Source organism: Mobula birostris, chromosome 12 (assembly GCF_030028105.1).
Source record: "Mobula birostris isolate sMobBir1 chromosome 12, sMobBir1.hap1, whole genome shotgun sequence".
NCBI classification, from domain to species: domain Eukaryota; kingdom Metazoa; phylum Chordata; class Chondrichthyes; order Myliobatiformes; family Myliobatidae; genus Mobula; species Mobula birostris.
In genome coordinates, this window is record NC_092381.1 from 35,201,146 (window position 1) to 35,223,285 (window position 22,140).

Consider the following 22,140-nt stretch of genomic DNA (forward strand, 5'->3'; position numbering starts at 1 on the left):
TAATGGGTGACTTCAATCTACACGTAGATTGGGTGAACCAAATTGGTAAGGGTGCTGAGGAAGAGGATTTCTTGGACTGTATGCGGGATGGTTTTTTGAACCAACATGTCGAGGATCCAACTAGAGAGCAGGTTATTCTGGACTGGGTATTGAGCAATGAAGAAGCGTTAATTAGCAATCTTGTCGTGAGAGGCCCCTTGGGTAAAAGTGACCATAATATGGTGGAATTCTTCATTAAGATGGAGAGTGATATAGTTAATTCAGAAACAAAGGTTCTGAACTTAAAGAAGGGTAACTTTGAAGGTATGAGACATGAATTAGCTAAGATAGACTGGCAAATGACACTTAAAGGGTTGACAGTGGTTATGCAATGGCAAGCATTTAAAGATCGCATGGATGAACTACAACAATTGTTCATCTCAGTTTGGCAAAAGAATAAATCAAGGAAGGTAGTGCACCCGTGGCTGACAAGGGAAATTAGGGATAGTATCAATTCCAAAGAAGAAGCATACAAATTAGCCAGAAAAAGTGGCTCACCTGAGGACTGGGAGAAATTCAGAGTTCAGCCGAGGAGGACAAAGGGCTTAATTAGGAAGGGGGAAAAAAGATTATGAGAGAAAACTGGCAGGGAACATAAAAACTGACTGTAAACGCTTTTATAGAAATGTGAAAAGAAAAAGATTGGTTAAGACAAATGTAGGTCCCCTACAGACAGAAACAGGTGAATTGATTATGGGGAGCAAGGACATGGCAGACCAATTGAATAACTACTTTGGCTCTGTCTTCACTAAGGAGGACATAAATAATCTTCCGGAAAAAGTAGGGGACAGAGGGTCCAGTGAGATGGAGGAACTGAGGGAAATACATGTTAGTAGGGAAGTGGTGTTAGGTAAATTGAAGGGATTAAAGGCAGATAAATCCCCAGGGCCAGATGGTCTGCATCCCAGAGTGCTTAAGGAAGTAGCCCAAGAAATAGTGGATGCATTAGTGATAATTTTTCAAAACTCTTTAGATTCTGGACTAGTTCCTGAGGATTGGAGGGTGGATAATGTAACCCCACTTTTTAAAAAAGGAGGGAGAGAGAAACCAGGGAATTATAGACCGGTTAGCCTAACATTGGTGGTCGGGAAACTGCTAGAGTCAGTTATCAAAGATGTGGTAACAGCACATTTGGAAAGCGGTGATATCATCGGACAAAGTCAGCATGGATTTGTGAAAGGAAAATCATGTCTGGTGAATCTCATAGAATTTTTTGAGGATGTAACTAGTAGAGTGGATAGGGGAGAACCAGTGGATGTGGTATATTTGGATTTTCAAAAGGCTTTTGACAAGGTCCCACACAGGAGATTAGTGTGCAAACTTAAAGCACACGGTACTGGGGGTAAGGTATTGATGTGGATAGAGAGTTGGTTGGCAGACAGGAAGCAAAGAGTGGGAATAAACGGGACCTTTTCAGAATGGCAGGCAGTGACTAGTGGGGTACCGCAAGGCTCAGTGCTGGGACCCCAGTTGTTTACAATATATATTAATGACTTGGATGAGGGAATTAAATGCAGCATCTCCAAGTTTGCAGATGACACGAAGCTGGGCGGCAGTGTTAGCTGTGAGGAGGATGCTAACAGGATGCAGGGTGACTTGGATAGGTTAGGTGAGTGGGCAAATTCATGGCAGATGCAATTTAATGTGGATAAATGTGAAGTTATCCACTTTGGTGGCAAAAACAGGAAAACAGATTATTATCTGAATGGTGGCCGATTAGGAAAAGGGGAGGTGCAACGAGACCTGGGTGTCATTATACACCAGTCATTGAAAGTGGGCATGCAGGTACAGCAGGTGGTGAAAAAGGCGAATGGTATGCTGGCATTTATAGCAAGAGGATTCGAGTACAGGAGTAGGGAGGTACTACTGCAGTTGTACAAGGCCTTGGTGAGACCACACCTGGAGTACTGTGTGCAGTTTTGGTCCCCTAATCTGAGGAAAGACATTCTTGCCATTGAGGGAGTACAAAGAAGGTTCACCAGATTGATTCCTGGGATGGCAGGACTTTCATATGATGAAAGACTGGATGAACTAGGCTTATACTCGTTGGAATTTAGAAGATTGAGGGGGGATCTGATTGAAACGTATAAAATCCTAAAGGGATTGGACAGGCTAGATGCAGGAAGATTGTTCCCGATGATGGGGAAGTCCAGAACGAGGGGTCACAGTTTGAGGATAAAGGGGAAGCCTTTTAGGACTGAGATTAGGAAAAACTTCTTCACACAGAATCTGTGGAATTCTCTGCCACGGGAAACAGTTGAGGCCAGTTCATTGGCTATAATTAAGAGGGAGTTAGATATGGTCCTTGTGGCTAAAGGGATCAGGGGGTATGGAGGGAAGGCTGGTGCAGGGTTCTGAGTTGGATGATCAGCCATGATCATACTGAATGGCGGTGCAGGCTTGAAGGGCAGAATGGCCTACTCCTGCACCTATTTTCTATGTTTCTATGTTTCTAATGCAAGAAGTATCGCAGGAAAGGCAGGTCATGGATCAATACCTGGAATTATGAAATTGTATCCATTAGTGAGAATTGGTTGCAAGAGGGACAGGATTGGCAGCTCAAAATTCAGAGGTTCTGTTATTTTAGATGTGACTGAGCGGGAGGAATTAAAGGGGGGGAGAGACGTTACTAGTCAGGGAAAACGTCACAGCAGTGCTCTGTCAGGACAGACTGAAGTGTTCATCTAGTAAGGTGTTATTGGTGGAACTGAGAAGTAAGAAAGGAATGACCATGTTAATGAGGCTATATTACAGACCACCCAATAGTCCGAGGGATTGAGAGGAACCAGTTTGTAGAGAAATCACAGATTGTTGCATGAAACAGAAGGTTGCATAGTAGATGCATAGCAACTTTCCACATATTGACCCTGAATCCCATTCTGTAAAAGGACTAGATGGGATAGAGTTTGTCAAATGTGCTCAGGAAGGTTTCCTTCACCAGTATGCAGAAGTCCCAATGAGGAAGCGTACGATACAGGATCTGCTATTGGGGAATGAGACAGGACAGGTGACAGAAGTTTGTGTAGAGGAACACTTTGCATCTAGTGACCACACTGCCATTAGCTTCAAAGTAAATATGCAAAAAGAAAGGTCTGGTCTGCGGGTTGAGATTCTAAATTGGAGAAGGACCAATTCTGACGCATCAGAAATTATCTGTGAAGATTGGGACAGGCTGTTTTCTGGCAAAGGTGTACTTGGTAAGTGGGAGGCGTTCAAGAGTGAAATTTTGAGAGTACAAAATGTGCCTGTCAGGATAAAAGGTAAAGAGACAAGTGTAAGGAACCTTGGTTTTGAAGAGATAGTGAGGCCCTGTTTAAGATAATAAAGGAGGTGCATAGCAGGTATAGGAAAGTAGGAACAAATGAGGTGCTTATGGAATACAAGAAATGTAAGAGAACACTTAAGAAAAACATCAGGAGGGCTAAAAGATGGCATGAGGTTGCTCTGGTAGACAACATGAAGGAGAAACCCAAGAGATTTTACAGATATGTTAAGAGCGAAAGGATTGCAAGGGACAAAATTGGTAAAACATGTGCGGAGCCAAAACAGATGGGAGAGATCTTAAATACATTTTTTTGCATCTCTATTTAGTCAGGAGATAGACAAGTGTCCATGAAAGTGAGGCAAAGCAGCATCAACTTCATGGACCCTATACTGATTAAGTGGAGGAGGTGTTTGCTATCCTGAAGCAAATTAGGGTGGATAAATCCCCAAGGCCTGACAATGTGTTCCCTCTGACCCTACTGGAGGAAGGTGCAGAAATTGCAGGGGCCTTAGCAGAGGTACTTATGTCATTCTTAGCGACAGAAGAGGTACCAGAGGATTGGAGAATAGCCAATGTTGTTCCGCTGTTTAAAAAAGGCTCTAAATGTAAACCAAGAAAATATAGGCCAGTGAGTCTGACGTCAGTTGTGGGAAAGTTATTGGAAGGTATTCTAAGGGACCTGATATATAAGTATTTGGGCAGACAAGGACAGATTGAGGATAGTCAGCATGGCTTTGTGTGTGGTAGGTCATGTCTAACCAATCTTATGAAGTTTTTATTGAGGAAGATACCAGGAAAGTGGATGTTGTCTACATGGACTTTAGTAAAGCATTTGACAAGGTGCAGCATGGGAGGTTGGTCAAGAAGGTTCAGTCGCTCGGCATTCAAGATAAGGTTGTAAACTGGATTAGGCATTGGCTTTGTGGGAGAAGCCAGAGAGTGGTAGTAGATGGCTGACTCTCTGACTGGAGTCCTGTGAATAGTGATGTGCTGCAGGGATCAATGCTGGGTCTGTTATGGTTTGTCATCTATATCAATAATCTGGATGATAATGTGGTTAATTGGATCAACAAATTTGTGGATGATACTAAGATTAGGGGTGTAGTGTAACAGCAAGGAAGGCTATCATGGCTTGCAGAGGGATCTGCATCAGCTGGAAAAATGGGCTGAAAAATGGCAGGTGGAATTCAATGCCGACAAGTACAAGGTATTGCACTTTGATCGGACCAACCAGAGTGGGTCTTACAAAGTGAACGGTGGGGCACCAAGGCCTGTGGTAGAACAAAGGGATTTGGGAAGACAGGTTCATAATTCACTGTAAGTGCCTTTACAAGTAGATAGGGTCATAAAGAAAGCTTTTGGTACATTGGCCTTCATAAATCAATGTACTGAGCACAGGAGATGGGATGTTATGCTGAAGCTGTACAAGACGTTGGTAAGATCTAATCTGGAGTATCGTGTGGAGTTTTGGTCACCTAACTACAGGAAAGATGTAAACAAGGTTGAAAGAGTACAGAGAAAATTTACAAAGATGTTGCCGGGACTGGAGGACCTGAATTATAAGGAAAAGATTCAATAGGTTAGGATTGTATTCCTTAGGACATAGAAGATTAAGAGGAGATTTGATAGAGGTATACAAAATTATGAGGGGTATAGATAGGGTAAATGCAAGCAGGCTTTTTCCACAGGTTGGGTGGAACAATAAGCAGAGTTCATGAGTTAAGGGTGAAAGGTGAAAAGTTTAAGGGGAACATGAGGGGAAACTTCTAAGGGTTGTGAGAGTGTGGAATGAGCTGCCAGCACAAGTGGTGCAAGTGAGATTGATTTCAATGTTTAAGAGAAGTTTGGATAAATACGTGGATGGTAGGGGTATGGAGGACTATGGACCCAATGCAGGTCGATGGAAGTAGGCAGTTGAAATGATTTTAGCCTGTATGTTGATGTACTGCTCTCTTACTTGTTTATTGTATTTTACAGTAACTTTTTTCTTGCTCTGTAGTAATGCCATAAAACAACAAATTTCATGACACATTAGTGATAATAAACCTGATTCTGGATTTGGAACATAAAGCAGTATTACATTATTTGAGAACATATGTGACACGTATCTCTTTCTTACTCACTATTCACCAAGCACCTCCCCAACTATGTAGATAATTCCATTCTATTTCAGTAATACAGTGTACATTGGCTCTCACCTTGCAAGCTGTAGACAGATTGAATAAACTCCCTGCCTTGTCTCATAATCCACCTCAGATGGAATGGAATCCCGCTGCATAACGTTCACCACCAAGCTGAAAAAAATAAAAAATAATCAAAAAGTGTATTATTTTATTAAATGTCAAAGTGATTTCCTTTCAATTTGAAATGGTGTGATTTTCACAGATGCATACTTGTCTGCAACAACCTGTAAAATAAGTTCTATCAATTACTTACCTAACAGTAAAGATGCCAATTACTTAGCACATATGCTCACCAACATTTACCATTCTTTGATTCTCAAGGATCTTTTTATGAAGGAACTGATACAACAATTACAAACCCCATTTCCAGAAAAGTTGGGACATTTTCCAAAATGCAATAAAAACAAAAATCTGTGATATGTTAATACACATGAACTTTTATCTAACTGACAAAAGTACAAAGATTTTCAATAGTTTTACTGACCAACTTAATTGTATTTTATAAACATACACAAATTTAGAATTTGATGTCTGCAACACACTCAACAGAAGTTGGGACAGAGGCATGTTTATACCATTGTGTTTCATCACCTTTCCTTTTAAAACACTTTTTAATCGTTTTGGAACTGAGGATACTAATTGTAGTAGATTTGCAATTGGAAATGTTGTCCATTCTTGCTTGATGTAAGACTTCAGCTGCTCAACAGTCCGTGGTCTCCGTTGTCTGATTCTCCTCTTCATGATGCGCCATACATTTTCAATAGGAGATAGATCTGGACTGGCAGCAGGCCAGACAAGCACACGCACTCTGTGTCTACAAAGCCACACTGTTGTAGCCCATGTAGAATGTGGTCTGGCATTGTCCTGCTGAAATAAGCATGGACGTCCTGGGAACAGATGTCACCTTGATGGCAACGTACTCTCTCTAAAATCCTAATATACGCCTCAGAGTCAATGGTACCTTCACATACATGCAACTCACCCATGCCGTGGGCACTGATGCACCCCCATACCATCACAGATGCCGGCTTTTGCACCTTCGTTGATAACAATCTGGATGGTCGTTTTCAGCTTTGGCACGGAGAACTCGACGCTCGTTTTTTCCGAAAACTAGCTGAAATGTGGACTCATCTGACCACAGCAGACAGCTCCACAGTCTTTCGGTCCATCTGAGATGAGCTCGGGCCCAGAGAACTCGCCGGCGTTTCTGCGCAGAGTTGATATATGGCTTCCTCCTTGCGTAGTACAGTTTCAAGTTGCATTTCTGGATGCGGCGACGGACTGTGTTGAGTGACAATGGTTTTCCGAAGTACTCCTGAGCCCAGGTGGCTATAATTGACTAACAATTCTCTCACAAATTTTGGCACAAACAGGTGAGCTACGACCCATCCTTGCTTGCAAAGACTGAGCCTTTGATGGACGCTACTTTTAAACCCAGTCATGATACCTCACCTGCTACCAATTAGCCTGCTTAATGTGCAGTCTTCCAAACCGGTGTTACTTGAATATTCTGTGCACTTTTCAATCTTATTTTAACTCTGTCCCAACTTTTGTTGAGTGTGTTGCAGCCATCAAATTCTAAATTTGTGTATATTTACAAAATACAATTAAGTTGGTCAGTAAAACTATTGAAAATCTTTTCTTTGTACTTTTGTCAGTTAAATAAAGGTTCACGTGAATTAACATATCACAGATTTTGTTTTTATTGTATTTTGGAAATTATCCCAACTTTTCTGGAAATGGAGTTTGTAAATGGTAAATAGAAATTTCTTTATGCGATATGTGCAATTATCAGGAAAAAAAAGCCATAGAATGAGCCCAGAGCTTTGGAGGAAAATCACAAGTTAACAGCTGCTGTAAGCATATTCTTTAATTGCATCTTGTGACAAATTCTTGAAAAGAGTTCTGGTACTTTCATCATACATAGGTAACAAGCTATTTATATAGAAGTGGAACTAACAGAAAAAAATAAATGCAATTGGGGTATTTGCCATTTGGCTCAACTCCAAATAAATTCCTGCCAATACTGAAGGATCAAAGAAAAAAAAAACAAAAAACAGCTTAAAAAGCTAATACTATGCTAACTGTAGTTTAAATCTGGATTAAGTTTTAATGGCACTTTAGTCCCTCACGTTAAAACGTAACTATCTTAAAATGCAGTACAAGTACAATACACAACTGTTATTTAAAGAACTGAATTTTAATAGTTTACTAGCATTTCAAAATTTTGGACTAAAAATATAAGCACGTTCAAGAAAATTGCCCACATACCATCAAAGACAAGGACTTGGGCTTACTGACAGAATTGGAACATCCAATCTGTCAATTTACTCTGATGGTGAGCTCCAGAGTGCAGCAATATAGCCCAGTTTTGTTAAGATTCCCAAGGACTAACTTGGGTCATCACCACTTTGACCATGTACTAGACTGTGTGGAGATGGATTTGAAGGCAAATTACTCAGAAAAAATAATTTTAATTATGTTTTCGTCAACTTTATTTCTTTTAATATTCTTTGTTAAAAAAACAATCAATTTAATGTGTTTTAAACATATCTTACTAAGGGAGGTAATATCACTGCTGAGATCATGCCACTAGAAACTGGAACACTCCTAGCTACTAAGATTAGCACTTTGAATCCAGATCGAGTGTAGGGACGGGCTATAAGTGGCAATTCCATATCTGAACCTGATCAATAAGATTGGATCTATCATCTTTGTGATGACTCCAATTACCAAATAATTTGGCAGAAAATAAGAAATAAAACATGCAAGCTTTGCTTTCTGATAAATAAAATGTAAAAATTGGAAAAGAATGAAAACCAGACTCAAAAACAAACCTTAAACCTCCTGCTTTCAGAAAATTTTCACAGAAGGATTTTGCACAGTTTCTTGCCATCTCATCATCTGATGTAGGCATCAGCTTAGAACTAAGAACCTGCACAAACAGAATAAAATCTAAATCAAGAGCTGCAGTGTACATACACTCTTAACAGTCTGAAAGGAAATGAAAACTACAAACGAAGAATTTTCAAATCAATTTCATATCCTAATCCAAATGGAGTCTCAGATTACATTCTTCTGACTATCATCCCGTGGCATTAGCATCAACCATTACGAAATGCTTTGACTGGCTGGTCATGGAGCGCATTAAAGCCTTTCTCCTGGCCATGTTGGATCTTTTCGAGGTTGCTTAAAACAGATGATGCCATAGCCTCTGCCATCCACTCTGTCCTGTCCCACCTGGAAAATGGGGCCTCATATGCCAGACTGTTTATAGACTTCAGTTCCATGTTTAACAACATCATACCCCAGAAACTGGTGGGGAAACTGTCCTCATTGGGTCTAAACGCCTCCCTTTGTAACTGGATCCTGGTTTTCTTAATAGAAAGGCCACAGTTAATCCGTGTGGGCAGCAACGTCTCTAGTCCCGTTATGCTGAGCATTGGTGTTCCCTTGGCTATATGCTCAGGCCGCTGCTGTTCATACTATTGATGCATGACCGTGTTGCAGGACTCAGCACAAACCATATCAAGTTTGTGGATGACACAGTAGTGGACTGTGGATGAGTCAGCGTACAGAGAGGAAGTGAAGTTGCTGGTGGACTGGTGAAGAACAACAACAACCCAAGTCTGAACATGGAGAAGACCAAGGAAATGATTGTGGACATTAGCAAGGTGCAGATGAACCACTATGCTCTGCGCATACATGGCTCCTCTGTGTTCAGAGTTAAGTGCTCCAAGTTCTTGGGAGTTCAACATCACGTATGACCTCACCTGGTACCTTAACATCATCTCCCTGAATAAGAAGGCACAGAAGTGTCTCCACTTCCTGAAGAGATTGAGGCCAGTGATTCTCTCCCCCCCACCCCCTACCCCAGCTTAACTGAATTTTTCAGGAGCACTGGACCAGAAATCCCTACAAAGGACTGTGAGAACAGCTGAGAGGATCATTTAGGTCTCCAGTCCATCCATCAGGGACATTTATCAGCGGCCCTTAGTATTGTCAATGATCCCACCCATCCATCTGGCATCCTCTTTGAAATCCTCTTTGATTCCAATGCATAATGACAAGAGCAATCAAGATGGGAAACAGTTTCTTCTCTCAGGTCATTGGGCTTATCTTGCTTCGCCCAGGGGCAGCTCGTCCACCTTTGGTCCCCATCTGCCACCCAGCTCTCACCTGTGGCACCAAAAAACCATTTTTATGCGACAGTGGCCGCACCCCAGTACACTGCTTTGACAGGCAGACTAAACCAGGTGAGAGTAGCCGGGAACCTCCAACCCCGGTGAGATAGAGATACACCTACCCCAGCATGCACAGCCAGTTCCAGCGGACCGGGCAGATGAGATCAACTACAAGATCCAAGTGCCAAGGCAGCAGTGGTGCAATGCTTCATGGGAGGGCAAAGGGCACGACAAGGTACCATGGCTAGCCACTGCAGCCGAGGAAGTCTCTAGTTGTGATGATTTTTTGCACCATTGCACCAAGATTTTTGAGGCCAAGAACGTGGAACTGCCCCAGTGCCACTGCCTTTTCACTATAAAACTCTTCCTGCATAGGTTTCATTGGAAATGACGGATAACCAACACGCACAACACATAATAAAACTGAAGATACCTTATATAAACTTCTTATACACAATTAGAATATACAGTAACTGATGTAACCATTCTGACTTGTACTCAAATGTCTAAATATCTTTTCCAAAGTCATTACAAGTACACTTTTGTGCAAATCAACTTATTCTTTTAACATCACATTTAGAATACAGTGGATTCTGGTTAATTCGGTGTTTGGTTAATTGAAGGAGCTGCTTCCGTGGGACAACTTCTAAAGAACAAAAGCTAATCAAGAAAATAACCAGGATTCCCTTCGTTTACTTGGAGCACGACGCTACTTAATTGGGGCAGAAGGTCATTACTGAACTGTTTCGAACTAGCATCAGTCACGTTCAGTTGTTTGGCTGTTAGACACCACACAGTACGATGAGTGAACATTTTTAAAATGGCATCAGTTGCGTATGTTTGTGTTCAAAAAGCAGTAATTTTTGTCACTAATAGTTGGCGAGAAATAAACAGCAAGACAATTCAGAACTGTTTTGCTCACTACAATTTCATGCATTTAGGCTTGAAAATAGCAGAAACTGCTGTAGTGAAAATGAAATAATTTCACGACTTTAGCAAATTAGGAACTATGAAGAATTTGAAGGTATTGACAATCGGTATTCGGACCTGAGGACTTAATTTGGTTTGGAATGTTGCTGTTTGCATGATTTGTGTTTTCTTTTTTCTTTTTCTTGTGCATCGAGAGTTGGTCTTTTATTTGTTTTCTTTAATTGAGTTCTTTTGGATTTCATGCTTTATGGCTACCCGTGAGCAAACACAACTCAAGGTTGTTAATTTTTACACTCTTTGATAAAAAATATATTTTGAATCTTGAATTATCTTGAATGTAACAATGAAATTTAAGATTTGAAGGATGCATTTGTGAAGGCAGTCCATTATTTGCACTGGGTGTCTGCACTGATTTTGGTCAGTTACATTCAATCAAAAACACACAGCATCATTATGTTGGATGAATTTTTCAGTCAATATCTATTAGGAACTAATGCAGTTTTATAGTACTGGTAATACTGGTTTTGTTCTGTATTTTGTTCTGAGCTATTCTGTATTTCATTTAAATATATAAATTGTACTCAGTTAAATAGTAGTTTGTCTTTTTTTTAAAAAGCTATTTCCATTAAACTTCAGCTGATCGGGTTAGCCACTCAGTTGGGCCAAGATATATCGGTCCCAATGTGTCCCAATTAACCGGAATCCATTGTATAACCAAACTCTTTTCAAACTTCTGTGATCAGCATGAAATCAGGAATCAAATCTGTGGGTGTTTTTAAAATTTACCAAAACTCACATTATACAATAATTCTGCAAAGAGCTAATAGATAATAAGGTCTTACTAAATAACAAGAACAGTTCAAACCTCTAGGTTATAAAGTACTCTGAAGGGGGACATTCCCGGTGCTGACGATCTAAACAGGCTCTCCAGAATAGTATTTGCACTAGGTTGATGCTGCTGCTTTGAAGAAAGTGAAGGCGACTTGGAAGTTTGGTGATTGGAATCAGTCAACAATGTTTTCTGCTGAATATCAAAAAGCCTCAGTTTAAAGGATGATACAAATTTTAAGCACTGTACTTTAAAAGTGAAAATAAGTTTAAAAGGTTTAACATATCAGATCAAAACCTTTCAATTCAAAGAAAACTACTGTATTGGAGAATCAGCTTAAATAATATACTCTGGTTTCTGAAAAGGAACTTGAGCTGCAACTGTTGGGCTCAAGTGTGCTAACACCAAGCTAGGTTGACAATCTGAAATAAATAGAAAATATAATCTAACAAACCAACTCAAAGCCAAATCAGGGACCATTGATCCACAGAAAGATCCTGGGGTGCAAGTTTATATCTCCCTGAAACTGATAACAAGAGGATAGGGAGGTAAAGACTGCGTAAAGCAAGCTTCATTGGTCAGCATACCAATTATATAAAAAAAAACCTGAAGTTCTGTTGACCTATCTAAAACTTTGGTTAAGACACATTTGAAATATTAAGTGCACCTCTTGTTGCCATGCTATAGGTAGGATGTGGAGGTGCAGAAGAAGTCCGGCTGGATGCTTCCTGGATTGGTATGCATTAATTATATGGGGAAGTTGAACAAACTTACACAGGAGTGGAATCTGAGGGATGAACTGACATAAGTTTATAAAATAATGAGAGTCATAAATAAGATAGATAGTCAAAGTCTTTTTCCCAGGGTCAAATGGTTAAATACCAGATGGCACAGGTTTAGCATCAGAGTTAAATGTTTAAAGGAGAGGTGTGAGACAAGATGTTTTTCATTATTAATTTACATACAGAATGGCAGTTGCCAGGAGGGCATCACTAAGGAGTTGGCATCAAATACAATGCCAGTACTTGAGGTACTGAAATAAATACATAAAGAGCCAGAGAATGGGAGAATATGGACCATGTGTAGGTAGAATGGATTAGTTTAGATTAGCATGATGGTCAGTCTGACATGGCAAGATGAAGGATCTCTACCTAAACTGTACTGTTTATATTCTATATAACACATGTCCAAGTTTCTGCTGTTCGTTATGGGGCATGCAACCTCCTTTGATTCAATTATGAGCTTCTGTAAGTGAAATATTTTGAATATACACAAACATTACACAATGAACCATGTACTAACAACACACACAAAATGCTGGAAACTCATCAAGTCAGGCAGCCTCTGCAGAGGGGAATAAACGTCAACATTTCAGGTCAAGCCCCTTCAATACTGGTAAGGAAGTAGGTGGGGGGGGAAGAGAAGAGATAAGTAGAAAGGTGTAAGGCTGAAGGAGGAATTTAATGGGAAAGGACAGTGGACCATTGAAGGAAGGAAAGGAAGGAGGACACAAGAGGGAGGTGATAGTAGGTGAGAAGGACTGAGAGGGTAACCAGGATGGAAAAAGAGGAGAGAGGAGAGTGGAGAAATTACTGGAAGTTGGAGAAATCAATGTTTATGATATCAGGTGTTCTGTGACAAGTGCTAAACCTGCCCATAGACTTCCTCCCTCACCACTATTCAGGGCCCCAGAAAGTCCTTCCAGTGAGGCAACACTTCACCTGTGAGACAGTCAGGGTCATCTACTGCACACAGTGTGGTCTCCTCTATATTGTTGAGTCACAGCAAAGATTGGGGTCCGCTTTGAAGAACACCTTTGCTCTTAATGCTGCAAAAGACAGGATCTCCCAGTAACTACCCACTTAAATTTGCCTTTCCATTCTGACATGTCTGTCATGGCCTCCTCTACTGGCATGATGAGACCAAACTCAGGTTGCAGGAGCAACACCTCACACTCCATTTTAGTAGCCCGATGGCATGAACATCGATTTCTCCAACTTACAGTAATTTCAACCCTCTGCTCCCCCTCCTTCCTTTTCTTCCATGGTCCACTGTCCTCTCCCATTAGATTCCTGCTTCTTCAGGCCTTTAGCTCTGCCCACCCATCCTCTCTCATCTACTCACTCCATTCCCCCATACTCACCCACCTGGTTTCACCTATCACATGCCAGCTTGTAATTCTTTCCCTCCCCGCTTCTTTTTCTGACTTCAGCACACTTTCTATGTAGTCCCGATGAAGGATCTTGACCCGAAATATCGAGTGTTTATTTCTCTTTATAGATGTAGCATGACTTGCTGAGCTCTTCCAGCATTTTGCATGTGCTGTCCATGATTTCCAGCATCTACAGAATCTTACATACTAATCCAAATTCCATTTTCAATCTCCAAATTCCTCAAGAAGGCAATCAAAACTCTGAAGTTAAGGAAATTAAATTTTTGTTAAGAATGTTGGCCCTGGAATAGCAACCTTTATAACATTAAAGGTTAGACAAAGACAGTATTTCATGGTCATCCAGCCACAATGGTGAATGGTAGGGTTATTTGATATCATTTAAAAACAGTGCAAATTACGTTGCCTCTGGCCTGTAATTCTAAAACAGGGGTTGCCAGCCCTTTTTTTAAATGCAACAGAGCCATAAAACTAATCAAGGGGTCTGTGGACTCCAGGTTGGGAAACCCTTGTTCTAAAAGGAACAGTCAGTATTCAGTCACCTTGTTCACTCACTCACATCTGTACAATCGTACATTTTACTACTGTCTGTGCACAGAACTCACAGAAGTTGACCAGTGATCATAAAAGTGGATGTTTTCCTACCTTGGCAAGAGCAGGTTTACTTTACCAGACCTTTCTTCTGGGCTATATTTTCAAGCCATCAACTATAGATTGAGTATCTCTACATTTTCACAAGAGTGCATTTATATAAAAATAGAAAAGAAAGTGAAGAAAAAAAGGGTTATTACTTTTCTTCCTAAAGCATCAAGTGTATCCAGTGCTTCCTGAATGGCGGGATCAGTTGGAACCAATAGCAGCAACTTTCTAACACGCACTGTTATCCTGAAACAGCAACATAAAGAGATTTTTTAAAAACTCAACAGTTTGAGATGACATTAGAATGCAGCAATTTTAAGCTAGAAGAGTTCCGTGGCTTAGAGTCCACAATTATTGTCCTTTACTTTTCATTCTCCACTCCCTTTAGACTTATGACTGTGAGACTCAGTATAGCTCTAATACCATACTTAAGTTTGCTGACAATGCCACTATCTTTGGCCAAATCAAAGGTGGTGACAAATCAGCACATAAGAGGGAGACTGAAAATCTGGCGGAATGGTGCCACAACAACAACTTCTTACTCAACTTCAGCAAGGCCAAGGAGCTGACTATTGACTTCAGGAGGAGGAAACCAAAGGTCTATGAACTAATACTCCTTGGGGCATCAGAGGTGAAGAGGGTCAGCATCCTTAAATTCTTTGGCATTATCATTTCAGATTCCTGCTTCTTCAGCCCTTTAGCTCTTCCACCTATCCTCTCCCATCTTCTTACTCCATTTCCCCCATCCTCACCCACCTGGTTTCACCTATCACATGTCAGTATATAAATGTCATTACAAAGAAAGTAAGGCAGCGCCTCTTTTTTTTTAAGAAATTTGCGAAGATTCAGCACGTTATCTAAAACTGTGACAAACTTCTGCAGATATGCGGTGCAGAGTGTATTGACTGGTTGCATCACAGCCTGGTGTGGAAACACCAATACTCTTGAAAGGAAATGCCTGCAAAAAGTAGTGGATACGGCTCAGTTCAGTATGTGTAAAGCCCTCCCACCACTGAACACACCTACACAGAGCACTGTCACAGGAAAGCAGCATCCATCATCAAGGACCCCCACCATCCAGACCATGTTCTCTTCTCACTGGCTGCCCATCTGGAAGGTGGTACAGGAGCCTCAGGACCAACACCAACAGGTTCAGGAACAGTTATTACCCCTCATTCATCAGGCTCTTGAACCAGATGGGCTAACTTCACTCACCCCATCACTGAACTGTTCCCATAACCTATGGACTCAATTTCAAGGACTCTTCATTCCAAGTTCTCAATATTAATTATCATTTCATTTTTTAAAAATTTCCTTTTGTATTTGCATAGTTTGTTGCCTTTTGCATTTTGGTTGTTTATCCGTCTTGTTGGGTGCAGTCTTTCACTAATTCTATTGTGTTTCTTGTATTCACTGTGAATGTGTGAACGAAAATGAAAGAGTTATATATGGTGACATACATGTACTTAGATAATAAATTTACTTTGAACTTTATGAATACTTCAAATGATAAAAAGTAAAGCAAATGCAAAACATGCATTTTAACCCTTTGTGGGACAGTTTTAAAAAAATCCCACTTCAGTGTTTTGAATCCCGGTATTTTTAAATGATTAAATTCAAAGTTCAAGGATAAGGTTTGTGTTTGAGATATTATTAGTATTTAAGCTCTTCTCATGCTGTGGGAACAGCAAGTGTGAGGCACATGTTAATGACTTTATACTGTCTCAATTCGGCATTCTTGTAGTTTTCCCAAATGGAAATAAGAACTTTGCTTGTGAAGTAGGGAACAGCGCATTATCTTTAGTGTTCCTCAAACTATGTGTACAGTAGCATCAATGGCAAATGGACTGCCTCCTTGCTCCCCAATTCTTGTAATTGATACCGCTCTATACACAGAGGTTTCTTCTGAAAATAATACAAATACGCAACCATTCTGTGTGGAATTTTGGAATCTCACCTTGGTTCTTCAAGATTGGCAAGCTGATAAAGCATATCAAACACATTACACACAAGTGCCATCACAACACCCGGCAATGATTTCTCCTGTTGCAAAGGTAAAGAAACTAGTCAGATGCATACTGACAGAAGACAGAGAAAATACAAGCAATACTTGCATCAATTTCAGACTCCATTCTGCACAAATTGAAGTTTCAATTTAAAACTACACATCGCACAAGTAAAAATACTTTGGCATTTTAGCATAAATTGCATTAGCATATGTGTAAACAGCTACACATGCAGTTTGCACAGCATACTTTGTTACTAGCTTTTTATCGTTATAATCCACACCAGACAATGAAACCAATGTGCAGTGGGAATGGAAAATGAAGCTACTTTTGAAGAATATTGCAAAGCACCATCCCACTTCTACAAATGCACTATAGCGTTGAGATATACTGTACCTTATGTGAATCTCAGTAAATTCATTTAGTCAATACAAACAATACAAGGTCCAATAAATGTCAATGAAAAGATGATTAGATAAGCTAAAAGCATTTGGCTACAATGCTTGTAGAAACTCTCCTGCTCTTCTTTGAAAAGGACAGTGAGATTTTTTTTTACACTAACTGGCTCATATACGGCAATGCAGCACACGATCATTAATGTACTGAAGGGTCAGATTACTGTACTCGTTTCTGGAATGGAACTTGAACCCACATCTCTTGGACTTAGTTGAGCTAACACCAGCTATGTTGATAGTTTAAAACATATAAAAACTGCCATCTAACCAATCTACATAAGGGCAAGTACTGACTGAATAATCAAGAGGTACCAAGAGGAGCAAACAAGAAATCTGCCTAAAAATATTTTACCTGTCTCATTGCAAGTTAATAATTTAAAATCCTTTTGCTTAAACTGAATACATGGACATAACCAATTAAGGTCGTTTTATGTACAAGTGAGGTCCAATATCAAACGACCAAATTACACCTTCCTTCATTTAAGGACTTTGCATGAGTTTCCATTACTTCAAGTTACACAAGTGCTCTAACCTGTTCCATGGCATATGCTGAGTTGAATACACTACTACTAGTGGATGAGTCAACAGAACTTCCTGAGGGTGTCCCCATTACAGGCATCTTCACAGTCAGTAATTGTTCATCTGCAAACCCCAGCTGGTGAAGTAGCTTCTGATCTTTGTTCATGGTGAGCTGGAAGAAAATAAGACTGTCAATACAGATTTTCTCAAAAAGCAGAAATGAGACAACATAAAAAATGTTTAACATAACACATTAAGAACCTGAAATAACAACCAGATAGCATTATTTTGGCAAAACTACTTAAAATGTACATTAACTTGCATAGGTTATTTCCTCTTTCTGACATGTTGATTTAATTATTCAAGCATTTCAAAATGGGCACAAACACATTGATATACCTACATATCTGCAATTATCTTTTGCCACCAACTGTTAAATGAGTGTTCACTGGAGATATATCTAAGTTGAAGGGAAAATGAATATATAATTGGTGCTCCAGGGATCACAGTTGGACTTATAACTGTTTCTAATTTACATCATTCACTTGGAAAATGAAATTGGAGGAGGCAGCTCAGAATTAACAGTACATTGAAAAATCTAAGAGGGCATTGCAAAGGATATTTTGGAAAATCTGGGACTTAAGGTGCCCAATTCCAATGACAATGCTAAACAAGCAGACATTAACGAGATTAAAAATATCTTCAAAGCTTAACTGTCAGAAAGTTCACAAATACAATAGGTAATGCCTTGGTGAAACATCACAACCAGATTATTTAATACTGGCCACATACACACATAGAAGGCATTTAACAATAGAGCCAATAGAATAAAAAAAAATACCGATGCTGGAACTAGGCAATGAAGAAATTTCTGGAATCACTCCCAAGTTGGCAAACTTGGCTACAACACAACAGATTCCTTCAACTATTCAATAGTAAATATTATTCTGTCACACACTACTAGTTACTTGCCAATCTGAAACACATACAATTTTCCCTGACTCTATTTTATGATTAGTTAATCCCCTTTACTTGCTTAAAAAAAAATCCTAATACCATGAGCTATTGCTTGGTGTAGTAACTGTTAATGTGACATCTTACTGAATGTTATTTTGCAAACAAAAATACCATTAGTGTAGCTCTCCTTTATGCACCCTGCTAGTTACATCCTCAATGCAGAAGCTAAAATAAAATTGTCAACAATTTATTCACACCTGCCACTTTTTACTTTCTACTAATTCCCAATCCATCTCAATACTAGTCAAAGAGTCAAAGTAACAGAGCATGGAAATGTGCCCCTTGGCCCAACTGGTCTACACTGACCACAACATCACCCCTGTTAGCTCTAGTTGCCCGCATTCAGACCATAACTCTCCAAGCCCATTCCTTCCATGCACCTATCCAAATGCCTTCTAAACATTGCCATCGTACCTGCCTCAGCCACTTTCTTTGGCAGCTCTGTGAGATCACCCCTTATTCTCCTGCACTCCAAGGAATAAAGATACAGCATGGTCAACCTCTCCTTCTAATTCAGGCTCTTTTGTCCAGGCAGCATTCTTGTAATTCTCTTCTATACCATCTCCAGCTTGGAAATATCTTTCTTATAACAGGGTGAACAAAACTGTACAAACTCCAAGTGCAGCCTCATTGATGACTTCTATATCTTAAACATAATGTCCCTATTCCTAAGTTCGATGCCCTGACTAATGAAGGGCAGCAAGCTAAATTACTTTTTCACCACTTGGTCACTATCAGTGAACTGTGTACTTGTACTCCCAGGTCCAAATGTTCCACAACACTCATCAGTGTCCTGCCATTCACTGTGCAAGTCCTACCTGATCTGAATGACCAAACTGCGTCACCTCACATTTATCCAAGTGGAAATCAATTTGCCATTCCTCAGCCCACCTCCCTAACTGATCAATGCCTCTGATTCATTGTAACCTATTTCACTAATCAGCAAGACCCCTCAATTTAGCATCATCAGCAAACCTGTAAATCGTGCCACATAACTTGCATTAAAATATTATTCTACACTGTGGTTGGGTAAATAAGGATATCAGGAATATATTGCACAAAAAAAAAAACAGGTGATGTGCAAGTTTTGAACCCGAGTGTAGTATATTTGGAGAAGTGGAAACAGAGGTTCTGCAACTTGAATGCGCAATGGGTCTGCTATTGGAAGCAGGCACAAGGAGTGAAAAGGAGAAAGAAGAAAACCTTTTCTGAATGAAAGACCTGAAGGAAACAGGCTTCATCATTAAAATAAATAGAATTTAATAACCTGTATATCTATGTAAGAATTTTCAAACCTCATATAGATCAGCTGATCTAGATGAAAAATGCTTTGAACGTAAAGAGCACAATATTTAAAGACAACATTCTGAATAAATATTCTGAAGTTTATCACTGCATAAAAAAGTGGGTTAGTGTTTTTAGAAAGTGCAACGTCCTACTCAAAGTTCAATAAACAAGTTTTTGTCATTAAAAAACTCGATTGTCATTTTTCAAAAAAAACATTCTCAGAGTACTATCTTTATGTACTATTGTGGGCTGATTAATTCTACATTGCCTATCATAATGCATTTATATTTTATACCAATCTTGCTATGACAAGATAGGTACTTCACTAGGAATGAGAGGTAATTCACAATAGTAGGCTTTTTTTTCACATTTCCTAACATTTTAAAATATATCTTACAGCAGATTGATTTATTTGTATAGCATTACCTTGCTCATTTAAAAAGTAAGCTTTACAGAAAGTACCAAATGCAGCTCTTCAAACAGAATTAAGCCATGTTCCTTTTTGTTACACAGTGTACCTCCAAATATCAATGTTGAAATCCACTGAAGTGTTGTCTGTTTTCAGTCATTACACCAAATACAATTCCAGAGGCTTGTATAGCTGAATATATCAAATCAAATTTCAAAAGACATCTTAGATCTCTTAATAGACTTAAAAGAGGATAAATTCCCAGGGTCAGATGACATGTTTCCTAGGTTCTGAGAGAGGCATTGATGGAGATTGCTGAGGCACTGACAGATTTTTTAATTTTCACTGGCCACAGGTGAGATGCCAGATAACTGGAAGTTAACAAAAATCCAGGTAATTACAGGTCTGTGAACCCAGCATCAGAGGAAGTTATTGGAAATTTTTCTGAGGGACAGGATTAATTTGCAGATTTAATTATAGTCAGCATGATTTTATTAGGGCAAGATCCTAGTTGACCTAGTTATTTTTGTTATTTAAATAAAAGTTAATTGATGAAGACAGTGCAGTTCACTTAGTCTACATGGATTTCAGTAAGCGCTTTGACAAGGTCCTACATAGGAGACCTCTCTAAAAGATTAGAGCACATAGTTTCAAAGACAAGTTAACAAACTGGATCCAAAATAGTTTGGTGATATGCTGGGACACTGGCTGTCTGTTATATAGATTAATAAATATTTTACATGAATCTAGTAGGTTTGCACAATAAATAAATCAGTAGTGTCATTGACATTGAGGATGATTGTGGGCTATAGATAATATTGATTGTTGATAAGATGGGCAGAGTAATAATGGATAGAATTTAATTCTGAGAAGTGCAAGATAATGGTATTCTATGCTGACATTATTTCTTTATACCACATCCAAAACTATTACAAGAGCACTGCCACTGGACTACTGCAATTCAAGCATTACAAACACCACATTCTCGCGAATACCATTGGTCAATAAATGTGACACTGATCATGTTATGAGAGCAAGTAAAAGTATTCTGTTGTTTTTTTTTTTGGCGTGTGCCTGCGTGCGTGCGCTTCTGTGCGTCCGTGATGATGTCTCTTTCATGGCTTTTTGCACAGCACGGCACGGGGGGGGGAGAGGGGGAGAGGGGGAGAGGGGGAGAGGGGGAGAGGGGGAGAGGGGGAGAGGGGGAGAGGGGGAGAGGGGGAGAGGGGGAGAGGGGGAGAGGGGGAGAGGGGGAGAGGGGGAGAGGGGGAGAGGGGGAGAGGGGGAGAGGGGGAGAGACTGACTGACTGTGTGGCGCGCCACTCCTCACACAGACATCCTCGCAGTATTTTCCTTTTATTTTACAAGGTCGAGTTGCGATCTCGACACTCAACCTGGCACGGATGGAAAGCGTACTCGGTAGCGGACCCAACTGGTTTCGAACCCAGGAACCTCCGCTCCCGGGTCTGGCGCCGATGTCACTGTGCCACCAGCCCGCCGTAAAAGTATTTTGAATTGCAAGTGCTAAGTAGTGTGGGTGCATACAGGATGCAATAGTTTTAAGATCTTTCAAAGGTTCCATGTCAGCTTTCTCCTATGAGATGAATCAATAGAGTAGAAATGAAATTTTCTCTTTGGGTGGAAACTTATTACCATTTAACACCATAACAGAATCAAAACCTCCTCCATACTAATCAGAAGGTTAAAACCCAAAACCTAAACAATGTACATCTTTGTCTAAATTTTCGTTTACTCACCAAGCTATCATTGGCAAATATTTGTAAGTTATCCAATGGACAGTTGATATGTGCTGCCATCTTCCACCTGACGCTTCCAACAGTTTCGTTGCTGTGAGCCTGAAACATGGAAAGAATGTCAATACTAGTTGGGTAGTAGTTATAGAGTACCATTGTCTGCATACAGCTTGGCTAGGATAAATAGTGTTTTAAAATCACTCCATAGGTTCTATTTCTGGCAATAATTACTGTAATTCTTCAAATGTTTAAATGTTTAGTATCAATTTTCTGGGTTGCAATGAACCATCATTTCAAGCTATACTTTATTGAAGAAAAATTGAATACTTGACTCAGTTACTGCAATAATCTACTTACAAACATTTGTAGATCAACCTTTAACAACATTTGGCTTTGACTAGAAATAATGACTGTTGATATACAAATGTCACTATTAAATTTGACTAGATCATAC

The 22,140-nt window shown here is 39.8% G+C and overlaps 1 protein-coding gene across 2 annotated transcripts in view; it reads right to left on the reverse strand.

Moving 5' to 3' along the window:
* Positions 1-22,140, reverse strand: part of usp24 (ubiquitin specific peptidase 24) — a 255,619-nt gene that overhangs the window by 112,295 nt on the left and 121,184 nt on the right. Inside the window, exons 26-32 of one of the 2 annotated variants that reach the window (XM_072273615.1) lie at positions 21,690-21,788; positions 17,233-17,391; positions 16,197-16,282; positions 14,392-14,485; positions 11,467-11,622; positions 8,325-8,422; positions 5,503-5,598 (exon numbers count right to left, since the gene is read on the reverse strand). In XM_072273615.1, the coding sequence (XP_072129716.1) occupies positions 5,503-5,598; positions 8,325-8,422; positions 11,467-11,622; positions 14,392-14,485; positions 16,197-16,282; positions 17,233-17,391; positions 21,690-21,788 (788 nt within the window). Of the gene's footprint in view, positions 1-5,502; positions 5,599-8,324; positions 8,423-11,466; positions 11,626-14,391; positions 14,486-16,196; positions 16,283-17,232; positions 17,392-21,689; positions 21,789-22,140 lie in introns of both variants that reach the window. The other variant, XM_072273614.1, reaches the window with a different exon arrangement.